Source organism: Conger conger, chromosome 6 (genome assembly GCF_963514075.1).
Source record: "Conger conger chromosome 6, fConCon1.1, whole genome shotgun sequence".
Lineage (NCBI taxonomy): Eukaryota > Metazoa > Chordata > Actinopteri > Anguilliformes > Congridae > Conger > Conger conger.
In genome coordinates this window covers 17102503-17118054 of record NC_083765.1, presented here as the reverse complement: position 1 = coordinate 17118054, position 15552 = coordinate 17102503, and the positions used below count along the sequence as shown (strand labels likewise).

General features: G+C 49.4%; 2 protein-coding genes across 5 annotated transcripts in view; one reads left to right on the top strand and one right to left on the bottom strand.

Moving 5' to 3' along the window:
- Positions 1-1523, top strand: part of fes (FES proto-oncogene, tyrosine kinase) — a 17444-nt gene extending 15921 nt beyond the window's left edge. The window contains exons 18-19 of the mRNA XM_061246873.1: positions 371-493; positions 966-1523. Of these exons, the coding sequence (XP_061102857.1) occupies positions 371-493; positions 966-1108 (266 nt within the window). The 3' untranslated portion in view covers positions 1109-1523. The remainder of the gene's footprint in view (positions 1-370; positions 494-965) is intronic.
- A 77-nt stretch (positions 1524-1600) lies between these two features.
- man2a2 (mannosidase, alpha, class 2A, member 2) lies at positions 1601-15356 on the bottom strand. Of its 4 annotated transcripts, XM_061245895.1 has the most exons (24): positions 15196-15356; positions 12442-13252; positions 11819-12076; positions 11219-11363; positions 10156-10327; positions 9652-9779; positions 9389-9562; positions 9081-9267; positions 8788-8965; positions 8488-8690; positions 8195-8377; positions 7989-8103; positions 7795-7862; positions 7365-7530; positions 7037-7273; positions 6498-6620; positions 6294-6408; positions 5975-6108; positions 5723-5864; positions 5478-5611; positions 4355-4429; positions 3572-3766; positions 3254-3364; positions 1601-3168 (listed from the first exon to the last, which is right to left on the bottom strand). In XM_061245895.1, the coding sequence occupies exons 2-24, from the start codon at positions 12571-12573 to the stop codon at positions 3016-3018; spliced, it is 3528 nt and encodes a 1175-aa protein (XP_061101879.1). In that variant the 5' UTR covers positions 12574-13252; positions 15196-15356; the 3' UTR covers positions 1601-3015. The 4 variants fall into 4 exon arrangements, with proteins under 4 accessions (XP_061101879.1, XP_061101876.1, XP_061101875.1 ...); XM_061245892.1 differs by lacking the exon at positions 4355-4429 and having other exon boundaries at positions 3572-3772; positions 12442-13520; XM_061245891.1 differs by lacking the exon at positions 4355-4429 and having other exon boundaries at positions 3572-3772.
- Between the last annotated feature and the right edge of the window lie 196 nt (positions 15357-15552).

The window sequence follows — 15552 nt, the reverse complement described above, 5'->3', positions numbered from 1 at the left end:
TGCCACTTTTTCTGCCGTCCATGTCAGCTTGATAAAGCTGATAGCATCACCCTGGGTGATTCACATTTCCGTGCGGTAAACATAAATAAATAAAACGTCCGCAACAGATGCTCGCTTATCTGGGGTCACTCGGGTTCTGAAAGCATCGAGGCGTCTCATCAGTCCTGAGAGACAGTGTGTGCGGAGGGTCTGGGGCAGTGTTGTCAGAATGAGTCATGAGGTGTCCCCGTGCCGCTACCGAGGGCCAGCAGACGTTGAATTTAATGTCGGAGTGAGACTACCTCACCTGTGCTCCTCACAGAGAGCTGCGATGGCCCGTGTTGTGCTGGCTCCCGTCGTGTCTCAACACTGCCCTCTGCCTATGTTCCAGGGCGCTACAGCACGGAGAGCGATGTGTGGAGCTTTGGAGTACTGCTGTGGGAGACCTTCTCTCGGGGCTCCAGCCCCTACCCCACCTTCAACAACCAGCAGACACGCGATGAAGTGGAGAGGGGTAACCCTAACCCTTTACTCTGCCCATATGCTCAGACATGCTGCTTTCTAAAACATTTAGATACGGATTAATGCAGTTCATAATAAAGAGCAGCATCTTTGAAGCCTTTGAAGAATGTAAAAATACAATTATTTGGCATGTTTGTTTATTGCTGAGGCATATACTTAAGTGCATAAGTATAATAAGTGTGGACAATTCATATTTGTCCGCTGTAGGGTACAAGTCTCTTGCCTTAATCTCAAGAACCATGAATATGATGAAACCTACACCAGGGACATGAAATATTTTGTAAAACATTTTTGCTGCATGTTTATGGGAAAAAATAAAATATGCTAGGTTCCAGGGTGTGTAAATTGGGGCGTTATGGCCACACACAACTGCAAGGAAAGACAGCACTGCTTCTGTCTGGCCATCACTACTCAGTTCCTTCCCTCCTGTAATCATTCATCATCATCGCCTGTCCGTCTCCCAGGATACCGTATGCCAATTCCGGAAGCCTGCCCGTCGGAGGCCTACGCCCTGATGTGTCGCTGCTGGCAGTACGACTGCAGGAAGCGGCCCTCCTTCCGCACGCTGAAGAGAGAACTGGCCGCCCTGCACTCCAAGCATCAGTGAGCGTCGGGTCTACACAGCCTCTTCACAGCACTGTCTGCACTTTCCCCGCCAGGTTCACTCGAGGCTCAACACGTCTGGTGACGTCAGGCAGCTTGTGGGGTTCCCATACCAACAGAGTCACCTGCTGTGTCTGCCAATTCAAATAGAGCTTCTGTCTGAGGCAGAAACGCATGCCAAAAAGCTCATTTTAAAATCATGTATATTATAGTTTGTGGAGTTATTTTGGGGAAACATGCTGTTGTATTATTCTTTCTAAATGGACAGCTGTAATTTATACTGTCATTTTACATGAACGGTACCACCAGAGCAATAATCAGGTGTATTGTACAGCTGTAATTATTCGTGTTAATATATTTGCCAATAATATATGGATTAATATTTGTTGGAATAAACGGTGGCGTATTTTTAAATGATACTTGCTGCAGTTGTATTTGCCAATGTTTACATTTTCACAGTAGACAAAACCAGAGAAAAATAACATCACACCTGAACGATATCTGGTATTGCCTTTATTCTTTAATATGCATTTTAGCTTTTAATAAATACACGGGAAAGAAAATATAACACTGATGGCAAAATCAGAAGTGTTCTCTAATTTAAACCAGCTACAACATTACATACAAAAGACACGCATCTACAAAATGGGTCTCACCGGGGGGGTCTGGGGAGAGAACAGGCCAGCATGTGGCAGCTCTCCTCGGCAGAACCCCCTGCACACATTCAGCTCTCCCGCTAGCCAGCGCCTCCACAGGTTCCAGCTAGGTAAACTGGGAGAGCTGCCCGTCTGAAACTGCCTGCCTTCCCTCCAATATTTGTTGGGAGTTTTTAAGTCAAACGGACACCGTTATTTTCTGTGTCCGTGAGGTAATTGTCATGTAGTGTGTACAGGATAATGCAGAATGTTATTCTTCAGTTGGCGGCAGACAGATAGGTTAACACGCATGTGGCTTACGGGTGTCGGGTTTGGGTTAACTGCTTTGAGTCCGTCGTAGCTCAGGGAAGAAGCGCCTGGTCCAGGCCAGATGGCCTGCGAGTCGGCGAGTTCCAGAACATTCCACGAGCAGGATCCAAGCACGCGAGAGCCGGCCGCACGGGAGGCTCCTCTGTTGAGTCAGGAGTGAGTGATGGGGGCGGGGGGGGAGCCATCTCAAACCTGAACCAGGCAGCAGCCCGTGCAGGCAGAGGGTGTGTGACAGTGGAGCGGATCTGATTCACTGCAGTTTTCACTGCAGTTTTCATGTGATTGAATCGGTGCCTGAAATTAAGACTATAGCCTTTATCCTTTATGGCGCTAAAACCGCCTGGCATCAGCTGAATAAAGTGCTGCTTTTCAAGATTAGGAGTCAAAAGGAGATTGGGTAATGGTGACACTGGAAATTAGTTGAGCTACTGCAATGCAGAATAATTCCAGTGCCTTTCCTTCAAAAATGCCTTCAGAAATCCTTAAGTAAGATTTACTCAGGACAGTAAGTTTGTCCATCACTGAAAAAAACTAAAATTCAAGCTCAGTTCAAATTCCAAGCTCACTCACGGCATTGCCATCTTGATCAAGATTGAGACAATTAGATTCACACGGACTTCCTACGGAGATTCTCTGATAGACTGCAGATAGCGAGGCAAGACGTAGCATAAATGAACTTCCTGCTCCAGCACCGGACTGGATAGTCCTCTCGCTGTGAGGTGCCTTACATTACTCTCAAGACCCCCGCTCCTCCGGCTCGTCCCTGTGAACAGCGTCCCTTCTCCCAGTCAGTCCTGAGGGAGTCCTGCCTCCGCTGGGCGCTCTGGGGGGGTCTGGGAGAGCGCACCTCTGTAAACACACGCACACACACACACAGTTTTGTCCTCCGGCCGGGCTGGGCCAGCCCTCGGCCGCGGCTGCCGCGGGCGGCGCGTGTGTGTGGGGCCTAGCGCAGCTTCAGCTTGAAGGTGGAGATCTCCATGGGGTCCAGGCTGACCAGGCTGCTGTTGGAGAGCGGCGCGCCCGAGTACAGCAGCGACAGGGACACCGGCTGGATCAGGTGCACGTCCAGGCCCTGGAACAGCCCTGCCACGGCCAGCTGGGAGGACAGGACAGAGAGCGTGAGTGTGGGGCCGGGGTTGGTCGGGACGCTCGCTGTGTGTGTGCGGGGGGCTGAGACCCACCTTGCCCTGTGTGGTGCTGCAGTTAAAGCCGGGGTTGGGCGTCTCCAGGCCGCAGTCCAGGCCCTTGCGGTGCAGGATGAGGGCGGAGTAAGGGGAGGGCGTGTGGTCTTCCTGGCGGACAACACATCGGACATACCAAGGTTAACACAGCTGCACTCGGGCCTTTGTTCAGTTTGTAACGGTCACAAACAATTATCCAATAATCCAATTCAACTTGGATTGAAATTCAAATGAGTATAACAATTTGTAATACTTTGGTATTTTATAATTGGTAACTGATCATTATCATTTATCCACACTCATAGGCTGTGGCTGTACCTGGCTCTGGATGCTGCGCAGGTTGAGCAGGTGGAAGTCGCAGGGCAGGGCGCTGGACAGCGGGGAGAAGGAGCGGAGCGGGGGCACCCCGCGTCTCTTGGGCAGCACGGGCAGGGCCAGCACCTCGTGGTTCAGCACGGCCGAGGTCATGTGACTGACCAGCGACGGGAAACTGACAGGCTCCGCCTCCTCTGTCTGGGGCTGGGGAACACAAGGCCGTCACCCTCCTCTTCCTCGCATGACCCCTGCCATTTACTTCACACTGCTCAACTCAAACGACCTTCTCAGCATGAACACCTCTCTCCTACTGCACAGGCTGCAACATTATATTGAGTCTCCCGTGTGGCTGGGTCACTGGGAGCAGGGTGGGTTTAAGAGCGCTCGCTCCTGCAGCATTAGATACTCTAAACAATCTGCCAGGTGGCCAAAGCCAAGCAGCTCCCATTGGTGAGAAAGGCAGGCCTCTCCTGCAGCTGGTGCAGAGGACTGTAAGTGTAAAACAGCCCCAGGCTCACTGCACACACCTGCACCCCAGTGCTCAAGAGGCACCACAGTGGCAAAAACAGTATCTAATGGTGCCAAACCACAGGGCTCACAGACTGTTTCTCCAGCTTCTGTCAGCGGTATCTAGCTCTTCAATCAAAGGGTCATTTCTATGGGAGGAGTACTACACAGACAGGCATTAGGGCTGGGTCTACAGTACAGGCCGGGGAAGCTACAGAGACGCGCCCGTGCCGACTACGGCACAGCACGGGGGGAGGGCCGTCACCCCGGCAACGTTACCTCTTCAGCTTCGCCTCCAAAGACGAACGACACGAGAGAGTGAAAGACGGATGAAACTTTTGAAAAAAAGCCACGCTGAAAGGAGTGGAAATGGGGTGACAAAGAGAAGGATATGGAGTTAATGAGCTCACAAAGAAATGACAATTTTTCATGCAGCATGCAATTTACAGAGGGCAAGGAGAAGTCAAAGCCAAGTCCAACTCAGAAAAGCACGCTCCTGGCTCAATTAACCCTTTGCGCTGGAGTAGAGTACCAATTCCCCTTCTAAATCAGGTCTGATGCATGCAGAGACACACTCAGAAGCTCTTTCTACACACCAGACCACCCTTTCCTTTGAAAGAGGTTTAATTGCTGTCTGTTCTTCTGGCCTCGTTAAGGCGCCGTGATAGAATTATTATTTTTTTTAAACCAACTCTGAATCTCATCTACTTCAAATTCAGTTTTTAAATTCCGGCAAAACGAACAGAAGCAAACCTACTCTGCAAGTAAAATCTTGTTTGCTGCATTATTTTCAAGATGTCAAGAGGTATTCTATTTGTGTTGTTTACGGTTTTCAGAATAGGAGTGTGAGACTTAGAGGACACAGAATGAAATGGGGAAACCAATTTTCTGCTGTTTATGTGCCCTAGTTAAACTACACTAAAAGACTAAGGCAGTTCTTTCATTTAGGCTGATTTACATATGGTTCAGTCTGGTTTATTACTGAGGGGCAGCTAGACAGGTAATGCAATCTGCTGCAAAAGAATCACAATGGAAAATATTCCATTGAACATTTTAGCTTCACTGTATATTTACAGCAAACAGATGCTGTAAACATAAAAGCTTAAGAATAATTGCTAAGCTTTTATGTGTCTTTTTCCTCAAAATAAAAGACAGTAAGCGTTTCCAAGAGACTTCTTTAGAGCAGACATCCTTAATAAATGCTCCCTCCTCTAGACCCGCTTGAAGGCCCAGTACAGTGAGTGAAGTTTTGGGAGGACAGAGTTGATGAAGGTCGCTGCTGCACGGAGCGCAGAGCAGTGCGACGGTCCTGTGTTAGTTGTGAAGTGTTGTGGAACGGCCCTGTCCTTGAGAAGGGCGAGTTCCCGCTCCACCGGGGTTCGGCCCGCTGCCCGCTGCTAACCTGGCTGGCACTGGACCTCCTCTCCAGCAGGATCCGGAAGCGGTTGGCCGTCCGCTTGTTGTCCTTCAGACCCTGTCCCAGACCGCGGTTATCGTCCTGCATCAGGCGCCTGTCCATGATCACCTCCAGTTGACCTGCGGAGAGGCCAGAATGAGCGCGGCTGACAGGAGGTGGGAGGGGGGGGGAGAATCAGAGCATGAAAACATGTCTCCTCCACGTGAGGGAAGGCGTAGTCTGGGACTGACCTTCCTCCAGGCTAGTCACCCCCAAGGCCTGCGCTGTGTGCAGGGTAAGGCGGTATTGGCTGTCCTGGATGTACGCCATGGTGGGCATGGGGTAGAAGTTGGCCTGTAGGGGGAGCTTCTTTAAGAAGCGCCGCTGCTGGATCTGTGTACGACACAAACAGAGGGAGTGAGTTTGAACCCTGACAGGGCCTGACAGAGACCCTTGTCATTTTCAGAAGGTGGGGAGATCTGGAGAGGAATCCCGTCAGTCACCTGGAAACCATTGAGGTCTGTGAAGAAGGTGTTCTTGCTCTGGATGTCCGTGACGAGACGCATGGCCAGCTCTTTGTTGGCTTGATCTCTGATGTCCACCATGGTGGTTACATCCAGAGAGAGGCCGTCCACCCCTGGGCATGACATATATGCACGCACGCACACGCACACACACACACACACACACACACACACACACACACACACACACACACACACACGAACACTGTGATCACTTCGGCCTGCTAAGTAGAATAGCTCACAGCCAAGACAAGCTATACTATACAATCTATACCATCCTATGTGCATTCATACACACCTGGTACGTTGTGAATGCGCACAGTCTGTGTGAAATGCTGGTAGTGCGCAGACACCTCAGAGAACAGAGGGCCCTCCACCACTCTCACCACTGGGGGCTCTCTCTGACTGTAAGGCTAGGAGGGGAAGAGGGGAAATGGCACGTTTCATAACCCACGCAAACCTAACGGTCAGCAGCACAGAGAGAGTGTTTGCGGAGGCGCACCTTAGCTTTCCCGTCCGGGAGGAACAGGTAAGCTCCGCTCTTGTCTTTGGAGGGCCGCGTTCCGTAAATGAGGAACTCCATCTGCACCTTCATCTCCTGCATGTCGTCCTTACGCCGGATGGTCTGAGAGAGACACAGACTGCCTCCAATTGTGTGCACTCACACATTGTCATGAACCATAACAACCACATCACTGTGTGGAATATCACACATTGTCATGAACCATAACAAACGTATCGCTGTGTGGAACAGCTTGCCAGGTCATCTAGCGGAGGGAGAAAAAGGGGGTTTTCAAGACCAGGCTTGATACAGCATTAGGAAAATGGCAAGCGCTTCTGGGCTGAATGACCTGTTCATACGTTATGCCATGTTATGAAACTTTCTGGGTTTTGTCACCAAAAAATAACCCCCAGTTGTCCACAATTACATTAACCTGTTGGTAAATGGCTGTTGGTTGAACAGTGGTGTTGGCCTTTTCCCCGGCGGTGCACTTTGAGGGGTCACTGCAGTGGGTAACGTGGGTAACGTGGATGTCTCACCTGCAGGAGGCCTGTGGTGCCAGAGAAGCCCAGCGTGAGGGCCTGGCTGTGGACGTAGAAGCCGCGCCCGTCCGCCGCCTGCGTGCGCAGCGGGAGGGGGTCTACCCCCCGGGCGGTCACCCCTCGCCCGTGGAGCCGCAGCAGGGTGTCGGAGCGCAGGGTCATGGGCGCGTCCAGGGAGTCGTACAGGTGGAACACGGCCAGGCCCAGGGCCGGCAGCCGGGCCATGAAGGAGGCCTGTCCAGGGGCAGGTCAAAAGGGCTTTCAGACTTTTCAACAGGAAGTAACAAACATTAACATATTTGAATCTTGTTACAGTCTCACCCACCTGGTAGACTTCCTTGCTCATCTCGCTGGCCGAGCTCCACTGGGCACTCAGCTGCACGGGGACGGTCTGCCCTTCGTCTGTCAGCACTCGAACCCGCGCCGTGTTCACCAGAACCGTCACCAAACACAGCCGCTCCTGCTCCACCGGGTTAAACAGCACCACGTACCTGGAGGCAGGAGGAAATATGTTTAATCTAATTTCAAAGAAAAATTCAGACTTTGCCAGGACAGCTGATTGGCTTTAAGGGCCCCAATTGCAAATTAATGATTTTAGAATTAATCTTAAAGGGATGTTCTAGTTCTTATCATAAGATTTAAAGATTTTCATTGGTGTGAGATGCCATTATAGAAGATTCATAATCAACAACTGAAAAAAAGGCTTCCAGAGACGCATGGGAAGGCTTTGCGTTAGGGGCAGAGGCCTACTGTACCTGGCAGAGTTATCCAGCTCAATTACAGTGCGCTGGGGCAGGGAGTCTTGCGATGCCCGCCTGTCATCCTACAAACACACACAGGTCAGAATGACAAGGCTGTCACATCAGCTAGCAGTAAAATGCTGTGATATGCAATACACCATCACAGCAACCCCAAAAAATATTCCCCATTACACCCATGAGTTTCTCACCGTTTCCAGGAAAGGTTCTGACATGTAGAAGCGGTAAACGTCTTTATTCTTCAATATGAGGAAGTGAGCTGCGTTTATAATCACTTTCTTCAGAACAACAAGAGAGCGCAATAACCTGGAAGGAAAGAATGAGGAACAGTCTTCAATCCCGAACATGGGAGTCACTCCACAGTGCAGCTTAAGATCCTCAGAACCTTCCTCCTTACCTGGAGCCGTAGTCGATGACGACAGCCTCCTTGGCGGTGCCAGTGATGGCGTCGTGGTGCTGGAAGAGGCCGATGTTGCGTCGGGCGTCGGTCAGGAGGGCAAAGTCCGAGACGGGGTAGCGGCCCTCCATGCCCGCGTGCCGGGCGTGGGCTACAGCCAGGCTGTAGAGGATCTCTGCCCCCCTGCGGACCCACAATCAATGCCAAAGTCAGCGGAAGTGCTCACCTTCCTAGAACCAGATACAGCACCATATGGCTGCACAGAAATGGAGCGATCACCAGCCTGCACTCACCTGAGATGGGACTCCAGCACGCGGTCCAGGTTCTTGTAGAAGGGCCGGGAGGTGTAGTACCCGCTCCAGTAGTGGTCCTCTCGGTCAGCGTACGCAAAGAAGTCTCCACTCAGCACGGGGTAGTCTGGAGGCCTCACTCCATGCGAAACTCCATTCATCTTGTAGACTGCATCAAAGTAGTCTGTGAGTGTACCAAACTGGGCCTGCAAGCACACACAACACACACGTTAAAACACCAAGAAATGAATATACTTGGCTGAAACATTTTTGAGTTGTTTAAGGAATCTGAGGAACACTTACGTGCACATGCATCTCTGGGTGAGAGTTCATGTAGTCAAACAGCCTCTGGTAGTTGTGGTACTGCTGGTCCCACTCCAGGGCCTTATCGTAGCGGAAGTCATCTCCCAGCGGAACCAGAACCACTTTGCTGCGGAACAGCTTGGACTTCTTCCGGTACTGGTCCAGGAGAAGCTGTGCCCTGTGAGCGTTTCATTTATTCCGTGGGTATATGATTAGGGCTGTGCATGGAATACATTTTTAAAAACAGTATTTACGAGAAGCGCCACAGCAGAGTATCCCTGAGCGAGCCTCACCTCTCGGCCACATTGGCCTCGGCAACGGAACGAGGCGGAACTTTCCACGGACAGTTAACCCTGCCCCCCGGCAGCCTCTTGAAATCAAACTGGCAGCAAATCTTTGGGTCGGGCCCGCAGGTGTGGGGAACATCGTAGCTGTAGAAGGGCATCATGTGGCAGAAGATATCCGTGCCAGACTCGGGATCTGAGAGCCGTGAGCCAGGATATAAAGGCGGGGGGGAGGAAGCAGCCACAGATCAAGACGCGCCTTCACACAGTGTGACAACCGTTGAAAGTGGATTTGGCGAAGCCGCAGACACGCTTACCCCAGGCTTGCCTCCACATGAACTCCAGGCTGCGGGTGGCGGCGAAGTGCTTCTTGATGGAGTAGTGCACTCTCTGGATCAGCATGCTGGTCAGGTTGGCCCTCTTCAGCAGGTACGGCATGGTGGCGCTGTGGCCAAAAGGGTCCACGGCCCAGCCCGAGCGAGGAGTCACGCCTACGGCAAAATTCAGCCACTCAATGAAACACCCCTCCAACGAAGACCAACTGTGAGCAGAGTGCAGGTCTACTCAAAGTCTGCCTCACCTATGTGTTTCTCCAGCCACTGGTGGCCTTCAATGAGCTGGTCAATCATGGCAAAGTAGTGCACGTTGGCCTCATCTGTCATCACCCAGCCTCCTGTTACTATCTCCAGCTGACCTCCGAGGATTAGCCTAAGAAAGGATTAAGGCACATTAGGTCAAAGCGAGTGCCTGCTAAAGGTGAGGAAAAAGCTACCACTTACAGTCTAGGTCTAAACAAAGGCATCTAACGTGAGAATTCCATTTTTTCATAAGCTGCACGTGTAGCTCGTTATAAGACTCTGACAAAGTGGCATGCAAGGTCCCTGTTGGAAGGATGCAGTCCTTGGAGAACTACAGAATAATTTAGTGTGATGAATTAACTTTAGCACTTGGAAGGCTTCCTTTTGGCCTTGTCAAAGAGTCAGAGCTCGTATGCCAAAAACGAGTGATCCATCCGGCCTAAAAATGTTGAAGGAAAAGATGAAATGCACCGCTCCGTCTGTAATGCAGATGTGGGGTGCCTTACTTGCGCATGGCTTCCTGCTTGTGTACATCCACGCTCTCCCACCACTTGGAGAAGAAAGAGATCTCAGACCAGATGAACTTGCGCCGTGGGTCCTCCTGCAGCTTCACCACCATGTTGTTGAAGATGTGCTGGGTCTGGTCCGTGTAATACTTGTCAAATGTTTTTATCCAGCCTGTCGAGCAGACGTGGGGGGTCTGAGTTACACTACCCCTGCAGACACCCCCCTCATGCCTAATAATTGACTTATACACAAGAGCTTCCAGGCTTCCACACACTCCTACCCCTCTGGGCAGCTAAAATGCTCAAAGCGTGAAAGACTTGATGGTACGAAACACAGATGTCAGAGGACACATTCTCCATTAGCCTCAAGGCAACTGGCAAAAATGTTGCCTTAATAATTTCATGACACAGCAGACCTTGTAAAATTACTTTAAAAACCAAGACTAATGGCCAGAGCCTGGTGGAAAAGACCTGCCTCAGCTGTCAAGAGTCTGGCTATAATAAAAATCATGGACTGTACAAGATCTCAGGGAGAAGGGCAGAAAACTGCTTTTCTTTCCAGGAATAGAGAGAACAGAAGGGCAAAGGGTCATTTGCTAGCGGCTAGTCACTGGCACACACACCGGTAAGCAGAGGGGTCAGGTATCTCTGACAAAACTGACACTTCAGATTGCAGAAACACAGAAAATACAAAGCTTCAGCTTTCAAAGGCCAATCCTTTTAACACTGGAAAACATGCTGGCCATGTCGACTTGACCTACTTTAACTTGAGCCTGTCTGTTTCTTAACCCTGCTTTTAAAAGAAGATGGTAGCTTTGGAGACATAGAGGCTATTACATATTTCTTCCATCATAATCTTTGTGTTTCAGGTCCTCTTCGTGTCCCTAAGAATCCACCCTAAGGCCCATGTTAGTGCACTAACCTTTGCAAAATGAAGCCCAGATAAAAAGGGTTGCACTGTACCAATTCAATGTACATGTCATTGAAAGCCCTGGAGCATTCTCACCGATATGTAGCGCTCGGTCCCGATTTTACAGGGAGAGAAACGGAGAGCAGTACCCACCTGGATCGTTGTGGGAGTGCGGGACCACAAACACCTGCAGCGGCTCGCTGTCCCACTCGCCCGGTTCGTAGGTGATCTCGAAGCCTTGTTTCCACACCCCGCCGTCCACATTGTCGAAATTCAACAGGGAGTACACGTCCAGCGTCTGCAGACATGAGCCCAAGAGACTCACTGACCACATTCTATTTGGCTGCAGCCAGGACCTCTATTATTTATGCAAGACCATCTTTGAAGATATCGGCTGAATCTATATAGCAGGAGCTATTCCCTCTGCATTAGAATGAAGCACATGAAACATATTAACAAGAGGCAACAGGGATCTCCCATCAACAGCATAATTTATGAGGGAATAGAGATGTTACAACCCCCGGGCCAAATTAACCCCCCCCCCCCTCCCGAATAATATAGCATTCAATTTCCCCTTCACCAGAAAGATAAATTCACTTAGAATTCACAACTGTTCTCTTAAATGTCTTCTGGGGAGTCACGCCCCCATATCCCCACTGGTTGCAAAAGGATCTATGCTTTCCAACCCCCCCTAATATTCAATCAACAGTCCCACTCTTGGCCCACAGTCACAGCCCGACCCTCACGACTCACCTGCAGGTCGGAGCGACTGCGCCTGCCCTGGGAGAACTGGCAGTCCTGCGGCAGGACGGAGAGGAAGGTGGGGCGCCCGTCGAAGGGCAGCACCCAGGAGCCGTTGGCGCTGCGGAAAGGCAGCTGCCCGCTGGGGGCCACGGCGCCCGCGTCACTCAGCTCCAGCACAGAGTCTTTGATGTGGCTGATAATCTGGTGGTTCTCCTCCAGGAGCTGCTCCAGCTGCTCGATGCGGTTCTGCAACACGGAGATCTGGCTCTGAAACCACACAGGCACAAGCACAGCTCACAGTTCAGGCTCTGCCCGCGTGTGCAGTCCGGGGTCAGCCGGCGTCTGCCATTCTACACCATTCACCATTTAATCCTGCAATACACGCACTGGAAAATACGGTCTAAATATTTCATCAATTCAAAAATCAATTAAGAACACCCATCATTAGAGCACTTACTATATGGATTAAAAAACATTCTTGGATTATATACATGTGATGCTATTTTTCCCTATCCCTAGCTGCTGCTGGAGAGCTGTTGGAGTACATTTGCAGACATGCTTTTGAATGCAGCCGGAGCCGGATCTGTGCCAGCAAGGGGGGGGGGGGGGGGGGGGGCAGGCGACCCTCTTACCCTTGGGAAGTTGCCAGCACTCTGCCGCCGAGCTGGGTCATGCTGGACACGGTCCAGCATCAGATAGAGCGAGAAGACGGCCACGCAGAATATGGCCCCGCCACACACCGTCACTTGTTTCTTCAGCTTCATTCTGCAGCCCACAGCGTCGTTGTAGGAACTCTTATTCCAATTTTTTTTTTTTAGTTTTTAGGAAAATCCATCAGCAGCATTGTCAGCATCGTCACCTGCTACCTTTCAACCTGTGGCCACAGTGAGAGGTAAACGATGTCTTCAAGAGGAGCTGGAGAACGGTCTGTGAGCAGCAGCCCACTGCAGTCTCGTCACAGTGACTGTTTGATCGCTCAAAACCGGTCGGCGGGCGAAAGAAGTTGGAGCGGCCCAGAGAGGGAGCCTATTGTCCCTCCAGCACGGTCCCAGACCAGTCCAACTTGCAAATGTGTCTAATCCTGCAATTCCAAACGTCCCACTGGATGGACCAGCTGCTGCGCCAAAGCCATGACCGTGAGTGCAGCACGCTCACGCATCGGCCGGCTGTACAATGCCTTGGCTCTGGATTGACAGCTCTTTATTCAGCCTTCTCCCAGTTGTCAGGGCTCCAGAGCTTCAGCAGCTCTGGCTCTCGCTGCCCTTTGTCGTTTCCGCATCGCACACCAAACTCTTCATCCTCTCAAACACACTTTGCTTCTTTCCAACTCTTTCACACGGGCAGTCTATAGAACTGTGCTCTCACCATCTCCCCAGATTGAGCCAGGTTAATCACAGTTGACTGGGATGCGGCAAAAAGGGATGCGGCCTTATTTCTTTAATCCTAGAAAGAAAATAGGTGAAGGAGTATTGCGATGCAGAGAATATTCCAACTGTCCAATCCAGCAGGCTGGGTGGCCTGGATTCGGTTGGTTTCAGTCAAACAGGTGCAGCTTGTTGGCACTGAGAATAAACCCAGTAGGATCTTAATCCCATCAGTTCCCAGTCTGTCAGTGACTTAGTCCTATAGGAGGATTTTGTATTATAAACCCCTCACTTATGGTTGCTTGGTCTTGTTGTCTGGCTGGTAAACATCCAAGAGGGTTCAATTTCTGAAAATCATGAAAATGTTTTTCTAAGCTCTCTATTTATGTCTCAAGATTTTGGAAACTGGTCCAATCAAGATTCTGCAACATATTTGAAAAGTCAATTGTTTTCTTAATATTTATACTAATATATCAATAACATTTCATGTAAATGTCTTTACATTACTGCCCATAAGCATGAAAGTTAAAAGCCAAAGAGAAATTATGGAAATTTTTCTTTCCAATACAAACACTCAAATTAAGGTCTTTCTGCACACTTTATGGAAAGGAATTTGGATATTTTCAGATACATACAGGTTTGGAGCTCAATATATGAACACATTGTCCAGTTTAAATGTGCCATTTTACAAATGGCTAAATGTGGGAGGTCAATTTCTTTCTTCCTTCAATCAGCACAAAATAAACTGCACTTCAAACCATATACTCTCAGCTTCATCCATAGCAAGTTGAAACAAGTATGATTAGCCTACTTATGTAATTTCACTTATTACTAAAAAGAATAACACATTTTTGTCTGTTTAATCAAGAGAAAATTACCATAAAGCTGGCTAGACAGAACTGCAGTAACAGTATTGCAAACAACTATTTATGTTGTTATTAACACTGTCAAGATATCAGCACCTGCCTAAACGTGCAGGCAAGTTCACGGCAAGGTCGTTAACTACAAGTTTCGCCTGCTCATAAAACCTGGAAATGTGAGTGTTGGTATTAGACTCGGAGCACTCAGTCTACCACCCTGTGTGAGAAACATATACGATAACCTAATTAATGTACCTTGGGATAATTACGGCATCTACTCAATCGCATTGATGCCCAGCCCAGAACGGCATTGGCGGTCAGCATCTTTCCCAGGCAGAGTTAGCAATCGTGCCGTTATCATGTAACGTTAGTAGCGTTAACGTTAACTAGGTAACAGTTCACTCTCACAATGATTTAGTCTTATTCAGCTATGGAATTATCACAAGCTACATAGCTTACATGGCTAGTAACATAGAGTTGATTTATACTTTTCTACTTTAATCGCACTGTAGCTAACGTTAGCTGTCGTTACATTGCTAAAATTAGAAAATTAATAAAAGGATCTTACATCTCGGATTTCCTAGGCATTAGCTAGCTTGCTAATTACCGTTAAGTGTAGGCTACTAACGTCACCAGGTTGAGTTCATTAGCTAGCCTATAGCAAGGAAACTACCCCTGCTTCAGCACATAGGCTTGCTGGCTATGCTAACAAGCAAGCTAAGAACAAATTGTTGCCGTGCCAGCGAGTTTGCTGACTAGATTAGCAATCCGGATTAGCGCAGGAACTGTCCTCCACTAGTTGTAGCTAAGTAGCTAACTAGCTAACTCTGTATGCAGACTTCAGGGCTGGCTAGTGGCTTGGTCAGTCATCCCTATCCAGTGACGTCCTCGCATTCAAAAGCACCAAGAAGCTAACTAACGCACACCACCAGCTAGCTAGCTAATTTAGTCGTGTCATTTTATAATTCCTTTACATTAACCAAGCCTACCGAAAAGCTAAACGTTTGAAGCTAGCTAGCTAGCTAGCTAGCTAATCCTTTACCATCCTTCTCTCACATCGGTACTTGCTCACAAATACCGTACGGAATGTTAGCATGACTTCTATTTAGAATATAAATTTAGCTAGGCAAAAAGCGACAAGACACAGTAAGTAAATAGCTACCTGATCCACGCCAGAATTAGTAGAAAAATATAACTAGAGTTTAGAGGCGATCCCTCGCCGGACACAGGTCACATAGCGCCTGAATGCAAACATTTGCCCCCGGCCGTAGTGCAATTTCTTTGCCTCCGATTCCGTAGCTGGATTTGCTGCAAAGCCTTATGGGATACTGAGGAGCACACTGACTGGCGTTGATATCCAGTGTATTTTGTCGCCTCATACAATACGCACTTGTCCATGATTGGTGTATTATTTTCCAGTGCAACAGCTACATTTATCAATCAGAGAAAAATGCGCTAAATCAGTCAAAACATTTTGCGGAATACCATGTCCGATGCTTTGCCGCTGGACAGTCTGTGA